Source organism: Theropithecus gelada, chromosome 7b (genome assembly GCF_003255815.1).
Source record: "Theropithecus gelada isolate Dixy chromosome 7b, Tgel_1.0, whole genome shotgun sequence".
In the NCBI taxonomy this organism is placed as follows: domain Eukaryota; kingdom Metazoa; phylum Chordata; class Mammalia; order Primates; family Cercopithecidae; genus Theropithecus; species Theropithecus gelada.
In genome coordinates, this window is record NC_037675.1 from 55,871,935 (window position 1) to 55,887,185 (window position 15,251).

Sequence of the window (15,251 nt, forward strand, 5' to 3'; positions counted from 1 at the left end):
TTTTACCCGACCCCTCTGCGCCACCAGCTCCTCCCACTCCGCTCCCCTCCCCTTTTTCTGGTCCCCACTTAGGAATCCGTCCCCCCTCCCTGCGCCGGGTCCGGGGTTCTTCCCCCCGGCTCCCCCCGCGTGCCGTCGCCGCCGCCCGGGTTCCTCTCCCCCCGCTCGGGCGCTCCCTGCCAAGCCCATGATGTAATGGTGTATGTTAATCAGTAGCATGTGGGGAGCTCCGGCTCGGGCGACTCAGTCCTCCGCGAGCCGACACTGGAGGCAGCAGCAGCAGCGGCTGCGGCGGCCCCAACTCGAAGCGCCGCACTCTCCCCGCGCCGCCCGCCCCGACGGCATGGCCGGCGGCCCGCGCTCCGGGCGCCCCCAACCCCGCTGAGAGCCGCCGCGGTCCCGGACCCGCGCAAGGGCCCCCGTGCCGCCGGGATGAGCCGCGCCGAGGTGAGCGCTCCCTCCCTACGGCCCCCGGCGGGGGACCCGCCGGTCACTGGGGTCCCCTCCCCGGGGGCTTCCCCCTCCGCCCGAGAAGTTCTGGGAGTCGGAAGCAGCGTGTTGTTGGAAGCGAGTCGCCCCTTGAAGGCTGAGCCGCTGTGCTCTTCTCCCCGCCGGCGGCGGCCACCAGAACCGAGATGGGACTGGGGGAACCCCCGCAGCCGAACTTTCTTCTTTGCTGTCTTTGGGGGGCGTGTGCCTGCGGCGTCGATTCGCATTCCCCGCGAGGCCGCCCCGCCTGCCGAAGAGGGTAGCGCTGCGGACCCCGGCAGTCCCTGCGCGCGGCGTGTGCCCGGGGCTGTGCCACCCTCGGCCTGCGACGCGCGGGCGAGGCGCCGGGGCCGGACAGACCCGCCCGTAGGCGGCGGCGGCAGGATGCCTGCCACACACGCGCGCACACACACGCACACGCGCGCGCACACTGACCACTCCGGCCGGAGCAGGCCCTGGGAGACCTCCCGGGTGGGCTGGTGCGGCGCGGTGCGGGGGAGCCGGGGCTCTGGGTTGCGCCGCCGCCCGCTGGGCGCGGAGCTTTGGGTGGGGAGAGTTTATTTTTGTCTCGAGCTGCTGCCGCGGCTGCTCACGGCCTAAATCCAGAGGGGCGCCTGGCGGTGGAGATGCTGGCTGTTGCTGTAGATGGAGCTGCAGCCACTCGGCTGCTTCTCTGGGAGGAGGAGGAGGAGTAAGAGGAGGAGGAAGGAACTCGGGCTGCCGCTGCCTCCGCCTCTGCTTTGCATTAGCTCCCACCCCCACCCCCGCGCCCCTTCGCAGCCGCATTGCAAGTTTTCTGCGCGGGGAAGATCTGTTGCTGGTGCTGGCGTTCGCAGGCACGGAGCCCGAGGCCACCCCGGGCGGGGCGTGAGGGGAGCACCAGCCGTTGGCAGCGGCAGCAACAGGAAGACGCGGGGTCTCCCCCCGCACCTGGGAAGCAGGCTTTTCGCTATTCCCCAGCCGGGAATAGCCCATCTCCCGCATCGGGTGCGGAGGGGGCGGCCAGATTTCGGGGAACCCAACCTTCCGCGGGACGCCCCCACCCCCGGCCCCCTCTGATGCCCTCGTCCCCCAGGGCGCGCTCCTCCGCTGGCCAAGATCTCACTGCAGCTCTTTTTCTCCTTCCAGTGGTGATCGCCGCTCGGGAATGCGGGCGTGAAGGGTCCGAGCTGCCGCCCAGTGGGGAGGAGACCCCAGGACGCCGGAAATCACCATCCCGAAGCTGCAAGAAGGGGGGAGAAAGCATTCTTCATTCAGTTGTGTGCCTTGTGGGGGATTTTTAAAAAGTCGTTATTTTTTTTTAAAGAAACATTTCCGTGCTACTGTCTGTCATCGTCTCTGGGGAAATCAGCCAGAACCACCGGAACGTAACTGAAACCAGACGAGAGAGGCGGGAGCCCAGGCAGTACCTGCAGCGTCCGGGCACCAGAGCCACCTTGGAACGGGAACGCGTCTCCGGCTGCGGGGCTGCGGCTCCGCCAAACTTTGGGGCGGGCGGGGCGGTCTGGGGCGCCCAGGGGGCTCTGTAGACCGAGGGCGGCCCCCTAACCATGATGTTTCGCGACCAGGTCGGGGTGCTGGCGGGCTGGTTTAAGGGCTGGAACGAGTGCGAGCAGACTGTTGCGCTGCTGTCGCTGCTCAAGCGCGTGAGCCAGACCCAGGCCCGCTTCCTCCAGCTCTGCCTGGAGCACTCACTGGCCGACTGCGCCGAGCTGCACGTCCTCGAACGCGAGGCCAACAGCCCCGGTAAGTGCGCGGCCGCCACCGTCCCGCCCGCCCCTCGCTTCCCTGCTTCGGGCCAGGCCGGGGCCCGCCCCCGCCAGCCGCTCCGCCAGGACCCGGACCGCGCGGCCCCCGAGGCCCTCGCAATCCGCTCCCTCCTTTACCCCCCCCCTCCCACTTACCTCCGCCGGCCGCTTTGGGGTTTTGCCCACTGTGAACTCCATCAGCCCCTTCCGTGTGGTAGCTACGGTAGCATGAATGATTGATTTTTCTCTCATGCAGTTTCCTGGGAAATAAGTAAGTCAGGTCACGTAGAGTCTGGATTTTCTGGGTGTGTGTGTTTTTTCCTTCCTCCTTCTTCTTTTGGGCAACGTGGCTCGCTGGATTTCAGCAACACATGATAGATGCCCGGGACTGCCCTTCAGAAGCCAAGCTTGGATAAGGCTATGTGGGGAGTACATGAAAATCCAATTTTATTATTCGGTTTTCCCCACGGATATTCTGGTTTTAGAGCTTCGTCTTCAGAATAATATGCAGGTGACGCTACAGACTAGTAAAATGACATTTGCAGTATGTGTATTATGGAGTTAAGCTTACCGCTCGTGACATTATCCATATTGATACAGATCTTGTAGAAAGGGTCTTGGAGAAAGGACAGGCATGAAGTGGGTTCCCTAATGCTTCTCGTCAGGAAACTTTACTGAATAGAACAGAATCGTTTCATATTACCCTGCTAGTATTTACAGACACCTCAACTAGTATGGAAAGTGAATATAGTCGAAAGGTCCAGCAGTTTCCTATTTGCTAGCGTGGGTGGTGACAGACTGAAATTATATCCTGGAGGGTAGGAGGAGGCTGGGGGATGGGGGAAAAGTCTGATGGTTGTGATTTTGGATAGGGGAAATTCTTTAGTTCATGCGGCTGCAGGAGGGTGAACAGAGCCCCCAGTGTTTATGCAGAGAAAAGAATGCAGGGTCCTCTTCCAGCTGTTCCATGTTGAAGCTGCGAGCCTGCAAAGCTCAGCAGAGGTCTGGGCTGCCATTTGATGACAAGGTCCAGTCCAGGGCAGTGGGGCCTGGGAGACACTAAAGTGAGTGTGCCTTCAGAGCAGCAAGAAGCGAGCCGGCCTACTCATTCCTCCTCCCTAGTATGGTGTGCACGATGGTGAAAACACTAGAATGGGATGCTTCCATATATAGAATCATAGGGTGGAAGTGACCGCTGGAAATCTTCACAGTTCTTTTCCTGACCAGACAGGACTGCACCCGAAAGATCCTGCATGGCCAAGTATGGAGGGCCGTACTGAGGGAGATTCCATTGAGCCCGAGCCTCCCAGCTCACACCCAGACTCACTGGGGTGGCGATGACAGGGCCCCCTTTGGTTGAGCTCCACGTTTATAAATAGCTGGAGGGCCAGCCTCCTTCACTGGGGTGTGGAAGCATAACTAGGGTAATTGATGATCCACCCTCTTTGCTTGTGTTCTTAATTTCAGCGGGAAGCCTGGTTTACCTGCTCCGTTTTACTTTCTCAGGTTTGACAAACGGGGTTATATAAACTTTTGCATTTTATAGATTGCAGAGGATTTACGTAGAGCCATTTAGGTTGAATGCTTGATTTCAGTGCTGGTAGGGACTATTCAAACTCATCTTTAGGTTATTCAAATGTTGGAGCAGCACTTTTTCCCTTTGAGTAATGGAGTAATGGACTTTTCCCAATATAGCAGCCACCAGGTTAGTAAGTAAAACAGTTAAATGTTAAAATGAGATGGCCTAATTGAAAAAATCTCATAGTTAAAAACACTGAACTGTGAGTTTTTTTAAGTCATTTGGTAATTTTTTCCCTTAAGAAATGTTTGGCCATACTTATTTGTATAAGATACCCACCTGTTCATGCTGCTAAATGATGTAGATATACAAAATATAGAACTGTTATGTAAGATAGGAACTCTTCTCCAGTTTCTGGATTAATCCTTCAACCTAGACATTTCGCCTGCACGGAAATCTTTGCACTTGTTTTGTTGTGTGGCCAGGACAGAAATTTCTTAGGTCATGTGATGATTTGGTTTACATTTGGAGTGTGGGGATCATAAAGAGCATCAGGAGTCATCATAGCATACCTGAGTCTGTAGTGTGGCTCTCTGCGTATCCGGAAACTAGCCAAGAACCAGGAAGGGGGCAAAAAGTCCACTCGCAACCAGAGTAGATAGTATGAAAGTCCAAGAGAATATTTCAGGCCCTCTCTCAGTACTTACTTTTATTCTAGACACAATCCTAACATTTAAAAAATTTGACAAATAATCCATAGTGTATTGGGGGTAACACTTTTAGAATGGGGTGAGGGGCTGCTGTAATCGGTAGTAAAAGGTGACCCCTGACAGCCTGACAACTAGGAAAAAGACAGAAAAACTGTAACTTTAGGCAAGAATTGGAGCAGAAACTTTGAAAGTTTGGGAATATTAGAGTAGGAACCCTCCATTGACCTTGCAGGCACCACTCTATAATAACATAAACCAGTAATTGCTATTTACTGTTGTTAACAGTGAACTATGGAAAGAATACATTTTTAGACACACTCTTTAAGAAGAGAAGGAAATGTTCAATATACTTTGGAAATATTTACACCCAGAATAATTAACCTCCGAGCTGTTTTCATGTGCAAGGCTCTTACCAATTCAGAAAACTAGGCTGTGCAGAATGACTCATTCATTGGATGGCTGAGATTTCCTGTACCGAAGTCATCTTGTATCACTTTATTTTGTAGTCATCAATTAAAAAACCCTCACATTTCATCTAGTGTTTAGAGATTTTAAAACTTGGTGAATGGGAACCAAATTCATATCTGGGACTCGATCTCAGTATAATAAAGAAAAAAATAAATGTGAGATATCCTGCACATTAAACATGATTCATTTGAGATCCACGGGATGTAATTTGGTGCTTTCATTCTTTTAAATTTACTGAGAATCTAGTGATTCACTGGTTCATCCTTTGCCTCAGGCTCATGGTCATTGGAGATTCTGAGAAAATAATTGAATTGATCCCTATGGATTTATTTGTGGGTGTGTTTTTCTTTTAACAGATACAGTCATGATCAGCTCTCTCGTACAGTCTTGTTTCCAGAATCCTTATAACCTTAGACAAGTCTCTTCAGCTACTGCCCCAGTTGAACATTGAGACTTCTGGCCAGTCTCAATTCCGGGACTAGCAGGTCATTTGATACCTACAAGTGGCAAAAATGCAACCCACTGACTTTACCTGAAGTTTCCAAAAGAAAAATAGGTTTTGTGGCATTATTTATTTATGGCTTTTGTCACTTGGACTTGAAATATATTTTTCATAGAGATTTATAAGTTAATCCACAAAAACGTAACCCACAAAATATACACGATTTGTGTATGTTTGTGGTAAGTAAATGGCAATAAATTCCTATACTTATAGTTAAATACAAGAGAAAAGAGTATCCAAAATCGTGATGTTTGAGACAAAAAAAAAAATTGTGGAGATGGAAGACTACCTCTCAGAATGCACTTACTCTTATTCTAGACACAATTCTAACTTTAAAAAAAATTTAATCACAGTGTATTGGGTGTAACACATTTAGAATGGGATGAGGGGCTGTCAATTTCACCCCATATTTGTGTAAACTTGCTGTCATTAGAGGGTAGGTATGTTGGTTCCATGATTTTTATGGTTTTGGTTTCTGAAGTACAAGTATGCCATCCTGTACCCTGCGTTACTTTTTTTTTTTTTTTTTTGAGACGGTAATCTCACTCTGTTGCCCAGGCTGGAGTGCAGTGGCACGATCTCGGCTCCCTGCAAGCTGCAAGCTCCGCCTCCCGGGTTCACGCCATTCTCCTGCCTCATCCTCCCGAGTAGGTGGGACTACAGGCGCCCGCCACCACGCCTAATTTTTGTATTTTTAGTAGAGATGGGGTTTCACCGTGTTAGCCAGGATGGTCTTGATCTCCTGACCTCGTAATCCGCCCGCCTCGGCCTCCCAAAGTGCTGGGATTACAGGCGTGAGCTACCGCGCCTGGCCCCTGCGTTACTTTTTAAGGTTACAAATGGAATAAAAAGAAAACAGCAGAAGTTCACCGTGTTAGCCAGGATGGTCTTGATCTCCTGACCTGGTAATCCGCCCGCCTCGGCCTCCGAAAGTGCTGGGATTACAGGTGTGAGCCACCGCGCCTGGCCCCTGCGTTACTTTTTAAGGTTACAAATGGAATAAAAAGAAAACAGCAGAAGTTGTTTTCCTGATGATATGGATAAGATCTTGTTTGTAGTTTTTTCATTCATGTATTCATTCAACAAACATTTTCTGACTGACTGCCTGCTATTTTCCTGAACCAGTGTTATACAATGGAAATACAAAAGTAACTTACTGTAGTCCAGTGCCTAGTACATGATAGATATTCTCAGTGTGGGGTAAATGACTAATATAAAATCATAGGTGCTGAAGCATAGATATGGGGATAAAAACTACCAGGAGAGGCATACCGGGAACATTGTGAACCTAGTTGCTTATTGCCTGGGGAGTCAGGGAAGACCTCCCTGAGGAGGAGATACGTTTGAGCTGAGTCCTGAGAGGTGAATAGGAGATGGTTCGATATATTAATGTAAAAAGGATTGTAAAGCGGGGGCAAGAAGGTATCTCCCATGCAGAATATAGTGTTATCCCCTTTAATGTATGGGCCTACATGCATGATCCTCTGAGAGGCATGAGTGGAAGAGCCAGTTTAGTTCAGACAGTTTCCATTTTGGCCACATGGTGGCATTATCTTCCGAGGGCAGCTTGGTTGCTGTCTGCATTCGCATATGCAGGGGAAGGAAGGATGGAAATAGAGAAAAAAGTATTCTCCAGGTGGCCACTTACTTATAGCCGTAGGAGGGCATAAGTTGTAGCAGATTTTTAGAGTATAGATTTTTAAATCAGCCTGGGCTAGTTAAATAATTTCTAAGCCTCAGTTTTCTTATCTGAGAAATGGTGATTATAAAACCTTGTTATTGTCCGAAAGTTACTTGTTAATGATCCAGCAAGGATCTATTCTATCCCTCAGGTTTAAATTTGCCTTTAATTACTATAGAATTGATATAAATAATATTATTCTAAATGATCAGAAATCTTATCAGAAAGGATTATGAAGAGGAGATTGAGAATGACTTGGAACCCTAAAAAGATATGAGTCTACTGGGACCCACCTTCTATGTTTTAGCTTTGTTTTTTCACTGTCTCTCCTAAAAATATGCAGCCCTGACCCAGTTTTCCCAAATAACTTATCAACACTTTTTCCTTCAGTTGGTGAATGTGAAAAGAAGAAATCGTTTTGCTGAATGAAATATATAGGGGCTTTATATACGAAGCACTTTTCACTTAGGGTTTTGTAATTTTCTTTGGGTCAGTCTGGGATGACCCTGCAGTTTATTGCTGATTGTAAGTTGTAGCAGGTCATACATATTTGTACTCTTTTTCGTGAATAATTTGGGTTTGGTTGTATCACCTGGGTGCTCACGGCCTTCAACAATTGAGTATACATTATAAACAGTCCCCGTCAAAGCAAGTAAAAGGCAGACAAACTTCACAGCAAATTGGCTTGTTTTTGTTTAAGTAAACAAATGAGGACACAAGATGACGGTTGAAGGGGCTGAGAAGTAACTGAAAACTTCCCAGACTGTCGTATAGAAGTCTAATTCTAAAGAGAATTGACAACACCAGAGAAGAGGGAAAATATTGCTTCTCCTTGACCCGAGGAGAAATTTGGGGTTTTCATCTGTGGGTGAAGTGCCTTGTGTAACTCATTTGCTAGGAAAGGTATGGTGCTCTTAGAAATCTTTTCTTTTCCTTTATAAAATATACAATCACTACTTTGAGATTTTAATGTGTTTCTTCCTTTTCATCTCTCCTGATCATTCCTTCCAAGGCCTCACTGAGCTCATCCAATTCACATAGATTAAGATGCAGAATCAGACATCTCTTCTGAGCTATTTTTGCTTCCATTGAAGCTGCCTGAGGCAGGATTTTCCCAAAGAAAGCAGAACTGTTAGAACAGGGGCCAAGAGTCCAGGCTTGGGCCTTGCTCTGCAGCCTGCATCCCAAGAGTCAGCTTGGAATTCAGAGGACCCGTCTGCTTTTATGTAGGAACATGGGACTCCCTGGAACCCAGAAGCTCATTCTAGGGTTTTGTTCCCATTCCACTTATCAACATTTTAAAATAGCTTTCTTGTCTTAGTTTACTAGGAAAAAACAATCAAATGATTCAGTGGTTTCTTTTACACAGTAGATAATACAGTGCTATTATAATGGTACCTGACAAAGTGTAGCTGGTAAGAAAGTGGGACTGAGTTCCTCGGCACATATACATTTACCAAATACCCCAGCAGAGAGCCCAGGGCCCGTCAAAAGCTGAAATACACATTACTCCCCTCAAGTAGCTTATACTCCAGTTGCAGAGCTGAAACAAACATAGGAAAAGATGTAACAATTCGATCATACACAGTTGCTAAGTGCTGTGGTTCTGATTAGAGAACAAAACTGAAATTGAGTGAAAGGAGAGAACAGGGTGGATTGGGCAGTCGAAGAAGCTGAATGGAAGAAGTAAACTTGACTGTGTCACGTGAAGTAAGTGCTTTTAGGGCTCAGAAGATTCTTGCTGTTGTAGTACCTCAAATGCCAGTTTCATCAAGGAAACCACACATGCAGGGGACTCTGTGCATGTGCCATGGAAGGGGCAGGCTTCCTGGGCCTTTGAAGGATGAGTGTCAGTAGGCTAGAGAGAGGGGAGCATGAGAGATATTCACCATCATGAGTGATTGCTTGGTGAGTGGAGAATCAGTCCCAACACTCTATGATTTCCAGCATATTTAAAGATAGGGAAATGGAACATCTGGTCACCTAGTATTTTCATCCCACTTAAGTATGCACAATATTATAAGACTTAGTAATAGTTCTCTTGGCTTCTCCTAGTGGGATATTTTTGTAGGATGCTTTGACTATAACTAGTGTAGAGCAATAACATCTGAAACAGTTAGAGGAAAAGATAAAGAGTCGTAGACTAGTTCTCAAAATTTAGTTGCATGCATATCACTTTGGGATCTTGTACTGAAAACTCCGATTGAGGAGGCCTGGGGAGGTGGCGCTGAACACCTGGGGTTGTAACAGGCTCCCGGCTAATGTTGATGCTGCGTATCTGCAGACCATGCTTTGAGTGTGGACTGTTAGAAATGGAAGGTAATTTAGAGGTAATTTGGTGCAGTAGCTTTCAAGTTTTATGGCTATGTGTCAGAAGGTTTTTGTTTGCAAATGAGAACTTAGATGAAGGCTTATGGGAAGTGGATGTCCCCCCAATCCCCTACTCCCCAAACCTAACTGTCCTAGGAGAGCAGTTTGGAAATCTGACCAAGGGCAGTGGTTTTTCCCAGGCTCTGAGACAAGACATTGGTTGACAAGGCTATGGCCAGAAGATCTGGGATCAGAATCTGACTCTCCTCAGTCCAATGCTCTTTCTCCTGTCTCAGCCCCTATCAAATGGCAGTAACCTGTTAGAGCCCTTGAACTTGCTGCTATGAGGAAGGTCATTTTCTGAGTCTCTCTATAGTTTTCTGTTGACTTCACATGCAGAGCAAAGCAAATCTTTCTTAGCTCTGGTGGCGGGACCTCTTTGGAAGGCAGGGGAAGGAGAAAGACAGGACAAGGTGGACACTGTGGTCAGTCCTAACTAGTAATGTGCAAAAATGCATGCTAAGTGTCTACGGGCACTTTGAGGTCACTTTGCCCTGGAAAATCCCCATGGATTGCTTTAGTTAGAGAGTATCCTAGTGGTACAGGTGTGTTTCATATGATGGAATTATTGACTTAAAAATCTGTTCAAGTTTTACTTACGCATGTAAGCACTGAAATACGCTTTTTAGTTTGGTAATATGGTCACTCATTAAATTATTTGAGAATTTTATATACTGCTTTCAGCAATAATTCTCTCACTGGTTCTTTGAACTACCTCTCACAGCCTGCACTGAGTTTGGGTTTGAAGAAGGCTGGAGAATTTCCCTGAGCTTTTTGGATATGCTGAAATTTCCAGGCACTCTAGTGATCAGTGTCTTATGGAAAATGAGGCTCCGGGAAAGACTTCTTTCTTTCTTTCTTTCTTTCTTTTTTTTTCTTCTGATGCTATGGGCTGTAAAGTTGAGCTGGAAGGAGCAGGAATGTTCATTCCAGAGACTGAATGGGAGAGATCTCTTCCCCTGCTTACCCAGAGCACTCCCGTAAAGTGCCATCATTGGAATTTCTGAAGCAGCTTATCCTGATCTGTCATAGAATCCAAGCATCTGTGTGTGCAGCATAAATACATACACAACATTGACTTTCATTGTATATGTTTCTATCTGTGTATGTGCACCAAACATGTGATTTAAACGCAGTTAAAATGCATGACTAAAATGTCAATGCTGAACCAGTTTTGAAATTTTGAAGAGTGGTAAATGAATGGGAGAAACAAACCGTCTGACTTCAGAACCACTCCATGTGCCTCAGGAGAAATAACCTTGTCTCCGTTTGAAAAAGGAAAAAGGAGGGAGAAACCAGGTTTTGTACATTGTAGGCATCTCAGAGGTTAATGTTGGGCCTGTGCAAGATACCAGAAGAATATTTAAAACATGATCTGTGAGCATATGGATGAAGAAATAGGAACCAGCATGGTTTTGCTAGGAGTGGGAGGATGGACCATGGAGAACTAATGCCATTTCCTATCTGATGGGGCAGTGGGAAAGGAGGGGGGATAGCATTTGCTGAGAGACTTCTGTGTTCCAGGCAGATCACAGGGAATCCCATCTCTAAGTTTCAGCATAGGCTTTGACAAAGCCTCTTATTTCCTGATGAATTAATGAAGAAATAGCAGTAGGTGAGAATCTAGTTGTGTGGCTTTAGAGTGGTTTCAGTGACTGTTACAGGCCTGTCTCCAGCCACTGTCTGCCTGAAGGGAGATCTCTGGTGCTGTACATTGAAGCTCACGTGTTGGACATTATCACTAGTGTTGATGGAGTGTGACTTCGCCTGGGGTCCCCAAGAAGGCAGAGCCTGAGGCAAGGGCTGGTGTGCAGGTGGCTTATTTTGGGCACTGATCCCAGGCAACAGGAGAAGGGGCTAGAAAGAGAGAAACAGGAAGGAGGAAGAGTCAACACAAGCCTGCATTACCAAGCTGGTCACTGCTGTGGGCAGCGGGGGCTTAATCCCACAGGGATCCTCTGAGGAGCCACACAGAATGTGCCTGGGAAGTAGCTGAAGGACAGATGAGGTAGGCACGTATCCATTATTCCCCTCTTCCCTTGGCCAAGGGTTGTCCCGGAGGTACCGAGTCCCTGTACTTTCAGGTTTGTACATGTTTCTGCAGGTGTCTCAAAGATGCCCCAAGGCAGAAAGCTAGAAAGACATGGTGCAGCCAAGGCAGGGTGCTGTCAGGTTATACCTGTGTGAAACTGGGGGCCACAGCAAGGGCCTCAGTGTAATCCAAGCAGAGAAGGTGTTTGTCAAATCTATGGATGAACCTAGAAGGATAGCTGATGGCTTGATGACAGAATCATGATCAAAATATTTGAATGTAACAAGATGATATATAAAGCACTAAAGTGTAGCCCCTACATTGGCATCCCCTAAACCTAAGCTAGAGAAGGCCTGGTGCTTCAATAGCATGCATAAAAAGGGACTCTGGCTTTTAACGCACTTACAACTTCATATGAATAATGTCACAATGTGGTTGCCCCCAAAGCCACTAAACTCTGTAATACAGTCATTGTACTCAGAATAAGTCTGTGCTACCAGCCGTACTCTTCCTGGAGTCCAGGAGGCAGTTCTGGGTACACACTCTGAGGGAGATGGACAAATCAGGATGTGACCAGAGAAGACAGGATGGTGGGGGGCACTCGAAAGCCAGGGTGACCTGAGAAGAAGATGAGCAGAGAGCTGTCACTGCTTACTCGGAAAGCTGGCTTCGAGTTGAAGGGTTAAATTCTCTGTCCATGTAGAGGGCAGTGGGTGGAAGCTGCCATTCATTTAGCTCAGAGCGGAGAAAAACTTTATCATAATTAGGGCTGCCCAAACAATGCAGTGGCCTGGGCTTCATCAGAGTTGGACGAGCCTTTAGCATTGAGCAGAATAATCCTTGCGAATAAGACTGGCTCCTGTTTATTGAGCACCTGCTCTGTGCCAATTGTTTGCATAACATGATCTCATTTATTCTTCCCAATAACCCTATGAGATGAGGGGGGAACTGCCATTATTCCATTTGTCAGGGAGGAAACAAGCACTCTGGCTTCGGAACCACCCCATGTGCCTCTCTACCGTAGGGATTTAGTGTCTATTTGCTTAGAAAAGAAGCTCTGATTTCTTGGATGACTTCCAAAGTCCCTTCTGACCTTAAGATTCTATGATTTCTATGAATCAGGAATGAAGATAGGAACACAAAACTATTGACAGCAGAGGAGAAAGAGAGAGAGAGAGACAAGATGAGTAAATGAATGAATGAGTGAATGAATAAGGGTGGTTTTTAAAGTTTTCTTGGTGGGCCCACTGGCTCACGCCTGTAATCCCAGCATTTTGCTAGGCCTAGGTGGGTAGATCATTTGAGGTCAGGAGTTCAAGACCAGCTTGGCCAACGTGGCGAAACCCCATCTCTACCAAAAATACAAAAAATTAGCTGGGCGTGGTGGTGTGTGCCTGTAGTCCCAACTACTCGGAAGGCTGAGGCAGGAGAATTGCTTGAACCCAGGGGACGGAGGTTGCGGTTGAGCCAAGATTGCACCACTCCTCTCTAGCCTGAGTGACAGAGTGAGATTTCATCTTAAAAAAATAAAAAATAAAAATAAAAGTCTTCCTGATTTCCGGTGTATTCCTCCCGCACTTCTTGGCCTGTTTGGACCACAGATTTGTGACTTTTTATGAAATATACCTGTAGATTAATTTTCAGTTCTTTTATGACAGTAGACAGTCAAAGGCTAGATCACTGATGAGTAGGGCTTCCACATTTAAGAAAAAGATGTCAGCCGGGCGCGGTGGCTCAAGCCTGTAATCCCAGCTCTTTGGGAGGCCAAGGCGGGCGGATCACGAGGTCAGGAGATTGAGACCATCCTGGCTAACACGGGGAAACCCCTCTCTACTAAAAATACAAAAAAATCAGCCGGGCGTGGCGGCGGGCGCCTGTAGTCCCAGCTACGCGGGAGGCTGAGGCAGGAGAATGACGTGAACCCGGGAGGCGGAGCTTGCAGTGAGCCGAGATCGCACCACTGCGCTGCAGCCTGGGGCACAGAGCAAGACTCCGTCTCAAAAAAAAAAAAAAAAAAAAAAAAGAAAGAAAGAAAGAAAAAGATGTAATGAAGTGAATTGAATCTTGCTTCTTTTGGGTCACGCAAAAACAGTGAAAAGTGCTGAGTGTGTTAGGCACTTATTAACAAAAGTAACTCAGAATTGCGGTCTAAATCTCTGTATCTTTTTTGTTCTCTCCGTGTAGATCTAAAAATGACCATATGCTCTTCCTTGAATGGTAAGAGCGTCCATTCTTTTTTCTTAGCATGTTCTGTATGTCGCACAGTGTGCAGACAGCAGCATACATACACAAACACTATCTCCTGTTATTGAATGGATGAATGATACAAAGAAGCAGAACGAGTGGTTGTGAAAATTAAATGCAATATATTTCAATAATTAGATAATGGGCTGACCTCTCAGAGTCAAGCACACTGTAAGTACTTAATCACTGGTTTCTAAGTTATATAAATCCCACAATGTAGATACTATCTCCATTTTCCAGATGACGAAACTTAGGTTTACAGTGGTTGGAAATGTGCCTAATGTCACCAACATCTTTCTGATCCCAAAACCTGTGTTGAATCCTTGCTATTGCATGAATGCTGAAGATAGATTCCAGTTCTTAGGTAAATGAAAATGTTGGCAATTGAACGAAAAATATGTATTTTTAATGGTAGTTTTAATAATTCACAGTAACATCGTATATGTTTCATCTTGGAAAAATTCTTTTCAGCTTGTCCATTTAAATATTCCTCTTATTACATTTTAACTCTCCATAGCTTGGTATGGCGTAGCTTTGTTTTTCCACTGGCTTTAAAAAAAATTAAGTGAAAGGCATTGATTTAACTATCTCTCATCCTTCAAGGAAGACTCATGGAATGGATGCTTCTCTGGCCTCTGCATGAATGGACTGGGCTTGGGGAAGGAAACAGGCCTTGCATGCTGCAGAAAGGAAAGCCTAAGGAATGTGTTATCTAATTGCTCATGACGTCCTTGACTTTGACAAACTAGGAATTGATGTGCTGGGTCAGGATCTCCATAGGATCTGGAATTAGACAAAGCACCAATCTGAGGGCTGTAAATTAAAATGAGCTCTCCTGTTGTTTGTAAGTGGTGGAAAATTTCAGAACATTAGTTTAGGAAAACATATTACAGTTGGTGTAAGAGTGAGTTATACTTATTTCATTTACTAGCAACATGCAATTAAGGAAGTGGAAGAGACCTGACGTACTGCAGCCCCTTTGTTGAAGACTTGAGAAGGCTGAGGTGTACTGGGGTCCACTAAGGTCACCTGTTAGTAGGGGAAGGGCTGGTGTTACATCCAGTCGCTTCCCGACCATCTATGATGTAGACTTTGGTATCACAACTTTCTCATGGCTGACTTGGCTGCCACAGTGAATGACTTTTTGTGCTGGAAATGAGAGAGGCTCTATTTACCTGAATTTCAAAGACTACATTCATTAAAATTGTCCCCTCAAAGTCATTTCCAGGCTCCCCCAGCCCTTTCTGTTTCTTTACTCACGATAAAGCACAGATTTGTTTGGATTGGAAAGTGATTAGCACTAATATTTTGAAATTGCAGAGTGTTACAATGTAGGAAACGTATTATAATCACTGTTCCAGCAATGTCCTCTTGGTTTATGCAGAATCTACTCTGGAGTTGCCCTAAACCCTAGTGGAGCACTGGGTGTCCTTCATGACTGCTCACTGCCTGTGGGGAGAAATTTCATTCATTTGTTGGTTAAACAGT

General features: G+C 46.8%; 2 protein-coding genes across 4 annotated transcripts in view; one reads left to right on the plus strand and one right to left on the minus strand.

The window, feature by feature from the left end:
* Positions 1-260: 260 nt before the first annotated feature.
* LOC112628605 (formin-like protein 5) lies at positions 261-2,041 on the minus strand. The gene is made up of 2 exons (XM_025391591.1): positions 1,618-2,041; positions 261-1,448 (listed from the first exon to the last, which is right to left on the minus strand). Exons 1-2 carry the CDS (start codon positions 1,733-1,735, stop codon positions 463-465), a joined length of 1,104 nt encoding a protein of 367 aa, XP_025247376.1. The 5' UTR covers positions 1,736-2,041; the 3' UTR covers positions 261-462.
* The window catches only part of SAMD4A (sterile alpha motif domain containing 4A), a 227,684-nt gene continuing 214,166 nt past the window's right edge, over positions 1,734-15,251 (plus strand). For 2 of the 3 annotated variants that reach the window (XM_025391588.1, XM_025391589.1), the window contains exon 1: positions 1,734-2,235. In XM_025391588.1, the coding sequence (XP_025247373.1) occupies positions 2,040-2,235 (196 nt within the window). In that variant the 5' untranslated portion in view covers positions 1,734-2,039. The remainder of the gene's footprint in view (positions 2,236-15,251) is intronic. The other variant, XM_025391587.1, reaches the window with a different exon arrangement.

What these genes read in the sequence shown, in the direction of transcription:
- LOC112628605 (XM_025391591.1), bottom strand. Translation starts at nt 1,735, where the DNA reads ATGCTTTCTCCCCCCTTCTTGCAGCTTCGGGATGGTGATTTCCGGCGT. An exon ending in TTCCCGAGCGGCGATCACCA is followed by an intron (nt 1,449 to 1,617) that starts CTGGAAGGAGAA and finishes GCTATTCCCGGC; the next exon opens with TGGGGAATAGCGAAAAGCCT.